The sequence below is a fragment of the Canis aureus genome, chromosome 4, assembly GCF_053574225.1.
Source record: "Canis aureus isolate CA01 chromosome 4, VMU_Caureus_v.1.0, whole genome shotgun sequence".
NCBI classification, from domain to species: domain Eukaryota; kingdom Metazoa; phylum Chordata; class Mammalia; order Carnivora; family Canidae; genus Canis; species Canis aureus.
The window spans coordinates 13723872-13731791 of record NC_135614.1 but is presented as its reverse complement, the minus strand read 5'-3'; the positions used below and the strand labels follow the sequence as shown (position 1 = coordinate 13731791).

General features: G+C 42.9%; 1 protein-coding gene across 1 annotated transcript in view; it reads left to right on the top strand.

The window, feature by feature from the left end:
* The window catches only part of CCDC6 (coiled-coil domain containing 6), a 111272-nt gene extending 107175 nt beyond the window's left edge, over window positions 1–4097 (top strand). Inside the window, exon 9 of the mRNA XM_077894613.1 lies at window positions 5–4097. Coding sequence (XP_077750739.1) covers window positions 5–79 — 75 coding nt within the window. The 3' untranslated portion in view covers window positions 80–4097. The remainder of the gene's footprint in view (window positions 1–4) is intronic.
* The last annotated feature ends 3823 nt before the right edge of the window (window positions 4098–7920 follow it).

Genomic DNA, 7920 nt, shown 5'->3' with positions numbered 1-7920 from the left:
GCAGCTCACGTGGGGACTCGGACAGTGGAGCCGCCTGCTCAACGCCAAAGGCTTCCTTCCCTGGCAGTTCTGGATCTGACTTATTTGCACTGACGTTATCTAGGCTTCACTATTAATTGTGTTGTAAGTGTTTGTCGGAAACGCAGCCAGTGTTGTGTGTCTGCGACACTACACAGACGACTTTTTTCCATCAGTGTTCTACTTGAATCTACGTGTACGTCCATTCCCTGGCTGGAACATTTGCTATTCGATATTTGGTAATTCAGCAGCAGCGTGCAATTTTTGCTTGGCCCCAGAGCTTCATTTTCCTGGCTTTTAGGTTTGTAAAATAAAAAGGGATATCTTTTTTATATTTTTTTTTTCATGAATTTGCAGAAAATTACTGAGCTGATCCTCCCCCTTGCCCCCCGCCCCCGGCCCCATTATAATGGTGTTTACCAAACGTAACCCATATTTCAGCACTACAGTTCCGACCTTTGAAAATCTAGCCTTCCGTGTAGAATGGAAAGCTAGATGGATCAGTGCCCGAGACAATGTGCTCTGGCCTAGAGCTTTCTACAGATACACTTTGTGTAGGTTATTTTCAGTGTCAACATCCACGCCTCCTGTGAAACAAGACAGCCTAAGTCATGGACCGCGTGGCTCTACCTTTTCCACATCCAGGTGGGGTGGACAACTGATGCGTATTCAGGTGTGATTCTTTCCTTATCTTTAGTGGTAATCTCCCCAACCCGGCCCCTCTAACACCAGTCCATAAATGCTGTCCTGCCCACCAGTGGTTCTGATGGCCAATTAGAACACACGCTCTTTGATTTCTGCTGCAGAAGGCAACGTGATTGTAACAAAAACAGCTATCTTCCCCTTCCCGTTCTTCGTGTTCCCCTAAAATAGAGTTTGAACAAATATTTTAAAGGTGCAAAATACTATTAGAAAGTACTATTTGAAATGAACATTATAGGAATATCTTGGCATAGCGGCCTCAGAATACTTTATTGCTTGGCAGAAAAGAAAAGAGGTGAGAAGACGGTAGCACATGAGCATCGATGAGCACTTGTGTTGCCCAGTATAAGTAAGTGCAGTGTACAAACAAGTATACTCTGAATACGTTATTTCCATTCATTTAGCACAAATAAATCATTTGGTTTCACTTGGAAGTGGAACACTGTGAGTCACTCTTTTCTTAATACTTGCAACATCTTTATTTTTGCTTTTCAGCAGTTACTGTTTTGTACTTTGGTAGTAAAGTGATTTTTACCACCTGTGTTTGCATATTTATATATGCTGTGGACGAAAATAACTTACTAGAGAATGTATATTTTATGATGAGAATGTGTATCTGTTGGATATAATCAGAGAACTGAAAATTAATTTATCGGTAATTTTTAAGAGTCCATGTTTTGTGACACCCATCTCTAATAGCTAGCTCTTTATTGAACACACTCCTAAAAATAAGGAACCGTGACATTGTAGATATTTAATAGTGTACAGTATAGAAACTTCCATTTTTGCCTTTGAATGCATATTTAAGAATTACAGAATGAAACAAGTCTTGTTGGATAATAGTGTTTGACTAGCATTTTAAGAACTCGAGAGTAAAAGCAACAATAGGATTTTTCACCTCTTCCTGCTTTCACCCCTGAACTTCACTCCTCAATTGGTCTATATAAATTTTATTTATAATGTGTATGTAATATACATAATCATAGTACAGTTCTCAGATATGGGGAACAAGTTTGGCATTTAATTATTGAGGCTTTAGATTTTTAATTCGATCGGACGGGGTCTTAGCAAACCCAGGGATCTCACCAACAGCCTGCCGTCCCTCCTGGTACATTGCCATTCCGAGGAATTCTGAGAGGAGGCAAACAAATTTTGCCTTCATGGTACAGTTCTTGGTTTTTCTCATAGGAGAAATATGGTCTATGTTTACAAGAATCTTTCGCGAGATGATAGAATTCAATGCTGTTGGGATAGTGGCTTGCACTCAAATGAGAAAGTCCATAATGTAATGAGCTTCCCTCTGCTTCCTGTCAATTGAGTTACCTCCCGAAAGCACAAAAGTCAAAACATTGCCATATGGTGAATGAAAAAGCACTTGGCGTGAGCAAACCGTTCCTGATAAATGCCTTCTAGAAATAGGTTCTTGACTTTCAGACTTTGCAGAAATGTAGTGCTGGTTCCCCTAGTCATTTCATTTCAAAATAAAACACAGCTCCTTCAAACAGCACTTTTTCAACATAAATCTAGTTGCCTCTCCCTGCCGACATTCAGAATTGATAGAACAAACACTACTATTTTGAGTCTGTGCTGTTTCATGCCCTTCTAAAGTGGTTTCTGACCCTGTATGGAGCCTGTCACACATGGGCAGGATACCTGCCAGGGCCGTTCTTGGTGATGGTCTAGCCACCAGGGATCCATAAAATTCAGACCCCGAGCCCTTGGAGGCAAGAGCCCCTTCATCCATGGGAAGCTGACTTACCTCGGGCTCTTCTCACGGGGGCTGACTTTGGTTACTGCCATTCCTGCGGCCCACGTGCTCAGGGTCACCCTGGACCGACTTCCCGTAGGAAGGCCTCTAAGATCAGGAGCTGTCCCGAGGGCAGGCGGGAGCAACAGTAGCTTCCTTTCCCTGTCTTGCTGACAGAGACCCTTGGCTACCACTGTGCTGCTAATAGGATAAGTACTCTGTTGCCAGATTACCATGCCTTTTATACAAAACCAAATTAACTTATCTAATACCTGACACCTCTCTGGGCTCTGAATTGCTTTCTCTCATCAAGCATGCTGGCATTTCTGGACAGAATTCTAGAAATTTGGCAGATGATGGAAGTATTTAAGATGTAATTCAACTTACTCCTTTGTTAATTGAAGGGAGTTTTAAATTCTGAGCTCCTGAGATACTGACCACAACCGTGGGATGAATGCGCGACCAGAATGTGGCTTTGACACCAAGTGCTGCCGCTCCTTTGTAATTGGCTTCTAACTGATTTGACCAGAGATCATTGATAATGTGAATTTTTGTTAACTGTTCAATTGTAGGAAAATAGACTATGTATCGCCCTTTGTTAGGTAGACATGAACTTTTCCTGCACGAAGCCTTGCTTATAGAGGATGCCCAATAAGGCGAGAACAAGCATCGTAACTTGTGCTTCAAGAGCGCAATATTTTTCTCTTACCAGTACAGAAGAATCATTTCTGTGTAACTTGATCTTCTGTCCAGTACTTGTCTTTTAGGTAACCAACACTGACAACTTTGTAGTGGTAACTACCAAAGAAATACATAGTAAAAGAATCTTTTATTTCCAAATTTATTAAAGAGCCAGCCATTGACGCTGCTACATGAGTTCCATGCTCAAGAGCCATTGTAAGAGATTAAGGGGTTTTTAGGTTTTCGTTTCTGGGTGGTTGTTTTTTTTTTTCTACCTTTTTTTTTTTTTAACATACACACACAGCTGTTAGCATGACATTATGGGGAGCATTTTCCAGAATGCTCAGCAGTCGTGGTTTACTGCCAAGCCCTGGTTGCCTCTCGGGAGGCGGTAGAAGGAATCCTACGTTCATGATAGCGCGGGCGCTGTGTGTGTGCACGTGTGTGTGTGCATTCATGCCTTAACTCGGGTTACTGCTCAACTTCAGTTCTCGACTCGGTCTGCACCATCATCGAGATTGTATTGTACATCTTGATCTGAACTTCATCCTGGCAAAAACAAGGTTGCAGGCACAACAGTTTAAGAATGCATTCCTCTGGAAGAGTTTTTGGTCAGGTTGACCTTGAGCCTTTGGACTTTATTTGGGACTTAGCATGGAAAGCAAAAGTGGACCGTCAAATGGGAAGACATCAGCAAGGAAGAGAGGAGAGCCCAGTGCTAGCATGTCTTTTGCCTCTGCATCTCCGTGCACACTGTGTGTTGTTCATGATAGCTTGTTTACAACTTGACTATGTTGGAGTTCTGGTAATAGTGGCAATCTTGACATTGGTCAGAGTTTAGAGAGATGTAAGACTTCCAATTAATGTCTTATTTACTTCTTTATGTTGATTAGTCTTTGATACATGTGCTGAATCTGAAACCTAAATAAAGATAATTTTTTAAAATGCACCTCTTGAGCCTTAAAACCTATCTCTTTGTTTCTGGTCTCTGAGTCAGAAAGTGAACATTGTTTCCCCATTTTTCTGCTGTACATCTGACTTTGATTTTAAATCCTAAAGGCTGCCTTAGAAGGTAAACTTAAGGACAGGACAGAAGGGCTAGTACCATTTTGTTTCATAAGTAGGGTGCCGGTTACCTGGATGTATTGAATTTTTGAAAATTCATCTAGCTGTATGCTTTGATTTGTGCAGTGTTTCAAATCTGTGTCGGATTTCAATTTAAAAGCACAGACCTAGTACAAGAACAAAAGTGGGGATCCCTGGGTGGCGCAGCGGTTTGGCGCCTGCCTTTGGCCCAGGGCGCGATCCTGGAGACCCGGGATCGAATCCCACGTCGGGCTCCCGGTGCATGGAGCCTGCTTCTCACTCTGCCTATGTCTCTGCCTCTCTCTCTCTCTCTCTGTGTGACTATCATAAATAAATAAAAATTAAAAAAAAAAAAACAAAAGTGACACCCATTCCCAAAATTGTTACATATAAGTATATGCCTATGTGTACATGTGGACGCACACGTCACGCGCGCGCGCACACACACACACACACACACACACACACACACACACTTGGGCTTTGGCTATGGCGTCCAGTCTCTTTGCCGGCTTACTCTTAAGTCCAGATTTGTTGGTTTCCCCTTCTACTCTGTAGGAAGCACGACTCCAGGATCACTCCGAGGTTTGAGTAACAAACAGTTCTTTCACTGGGCCGGTTTCTTAGCCTGCCTGGAGGTCCTGTTCCTTCCCTGCGAGACACGTTATCTCCCTTGCTAAAATGAGAACCTAGGGGATGAGAGCCTCAAGTGCAGCCCTTCACAGAGGAAGATGCACACAGTCCTACATGCATGTCTTTGGGAAGACACTCAGAATGGGCATTTGGGATGATGGGTTATACACGTTCAGGGCCTGTGTCTTTGTCAGCTGCGTATTAGTAAGCCCCTAGCGTCTGGTGGGGAAAAGCGTGGTACCGAGCAGGATCCTGTGTTTGGAGCACAATCCTCAAGAAGACTGTTACAATCTTACAGGGGCAGACCCAGATCCAGGCCCTTTTCTGCATAAAAAGTACTAAATGGATTTTGAGTGACTCTTGACCTCACTCTGGCTTAAGCCAGATTCCAGGTTCACTATTAGTTAATGAGTTTTTAATTTGGCTAGCCCTTTGTTAAAGGCCTCTCTAGTCCTGGCCGCTAGGTTTTAGCGGAAAATGTTGCCCAAGAAATTGCATTGCAAACTGAATTGAAGTCTTGGCTTCATTTTCCAGCCTCAGTTTTCTAACCTGTATAGTGAGAATAGCCGTTCTGATTTCAGGCAGAGTTTAATGAAAACAGGATTTTTAAATAAAGTGCTTTAACAACAAGGTTTAAGCGACGAGTGTACCCCTTTTTTTCTTCCAATACCTTTTAGAGGCAGTGTGTCCACCTTTTAGAGGCGCCTAAAATTGAAACGGTTGATGGAAATTTTGTGTTTATGTAAATAAAACTCTCTAATAAATCTGGGTCTTTGTTTTAATGTTTTGCTATCTAAAGACTCGTGGAAATGCAGTCCTATTCAGTGACCAGTATCTAATCCAGGCCCAAACTTTTTAACATTCTCTCTAGAAATAAAGGAAGAAGTCAGTGTGCAGTAAATTATGTTTTGTGTCTAATTTTGATGTTGACATGAGAGATTGGATTCCCTCCTTGGAAATTTTCTGATACCATCCCTAATTCTGTATTACATTGAATGCTGCTGAACTACATATATTTAGAGCTTTTTCTGAAGATGATATTTTCTGATACCCTATGAATGATTTAGTGCAACTTTCAAGATTACTAATTAGCCCCAAAAGAGATTTTAGTAATTACTTAAAATTTTTTTCATCTTAAAGAGGAAAAGCCAGACTCAGAAGTGAAATAGATGATAGAATTAGTAGACAGGGACGTGAGACATTCTCTATGCATTCAAGAAGGCAGAAGAAAGTGTGAGCATGATGAGAAAAATGGAAAATATAAAATAGACCCAAAATGAACCTCTAGAGACAAAAAAATGAAGTGTCTGAAATTTAGAACAAGGAAAATGTGCTACTTATATCTTTTGTGGGTTTCTGTGCTCTTTATTCTTCTAAAAGGCAACTCCTAGAGTTGGAGGTCAGGCCAGTTGACCAATCTTTCCCCCTCTCCCCTGGGGTTTGCTCTGCCCCGGTGCTGCTGAGCCATTGCTGGCAAATCCTCATCCCTGGGAGCTAAATACTATTAGTCACTGTAATGTTGGGCACGAAGCTTCAAGTTGAAAGCAGCCAGTGCCTGGGAGGTGTCCTGTGAGTTCAAGTCCAGCCTCTGTCGGGTTTCCTGAGCTGGGGTCTCCTCACCTATAATACACGGATGGGAAGGGGGTCGGTCAGTAGGACCCAATTAACATGTTAAAACTTCAGAGAGTATCAGGTTCTTTGTATGATAGCTTCTTAACGGTTTGCAAATAGGTTTGCAAGTACGGGAGCCAGCAAGGTGGGATCCCCCAGCACTGGAAGAGATAAGGGTCAGGGAAGACTTCCAGAGGAACTGATATTGAAGTAGATTCTTTTTATATATTTTTTAAGATTTTATTTATTCATGAGAGATAGGCAGAGGGAGAAGGGGGAAGAGCTTGATGCGGGACTCGATCCCAGTACCCCGAGATCATGCCCTGAACCAAAGGCAGACTCTCAACCACTGAGCCACCCAGGTGCCCCTTGAACCAAATTTTTGAACCATTCAAGAGTGCTCAGGACAGAGGAAACAACATGTGTGAAAATCTGGAGTTAGAGCATACACCCGTGTGGTTAGGGCTTGGGTTCCCTGAAAGCAAACCAAGTAGAGGACTTGGGTGCAGGAATCTTGCTTGGGGGTGACTCCAGGGCGTGGAAGACCTCGAGAAAGTAGAAACCACTGAAGGGTGTGCGGATGAGCTTATCAGCCTGGTGGGCACCTGGAGTTGCACCCTATGGGGAGGGGGTCCCTGAGGAATCATTTAGAATTGCCTCAGAATTGTCCCACCAGAGACTAGGAATGGGGGACTTGGATTCACCAACTCCTTTCACCTGTTGGCGGTCTGACCTGGGGAGAACCACCTCCTCCTTTGAATTTTCTGGGATTGAGGCTTTCTCAAATGCCTGAGGCAGCAAGGCAAGAGTGACCTCTCCTGTTTAATGAGGGATGCCGGCAAGGTGCACGAGTGTTTGTGGGGAAATCAGGCTGGCTGAGAGGGTGTGAGGCCTTCTCTTGGTGGCCTGGGACCTAAATACCACTCACCCTCTGTTGTTCTAGCCTGGAGTACTCATGAAATAAAGGGTTTTTCCCCCCAGGAGTTGAAAAATGCCATCTGTTTTATTTACCCTTTTTTTTTCCTCCAGCTTTATAGAGAAGTCAACATACGACATTGTGTAAGTTGAACATGCACAACGTAGTGATTGGATATATGGATATACGTTGTGCGATGATTGCCGCAGTAAGGTATAGGTTAGTGTGTCCACCTCACACAGTTACAATTTATGAAAATGTGAAATCCTTTTTAACTTGAAATGAGGGAATTTTTTATTTTACAAAGACCCATATTCCTAATTTCTCTTGAAAAATAAGATCACATTGGGACGCCTGAGTGGCTCAGCGTTTAGCGTCTGCCTTCGGCTCAGGGCATGATCCCGGGGTCCGAGGATTGAGTCCCACACTGGGCTCCTTGCATGGAGCCTGCTTTTCCCTCTGCCTGTGTCTCTACCTCTCTCTCTGTGTCTCTATAAATAAAATCTTAAAAAAAAAAAAAAGATTA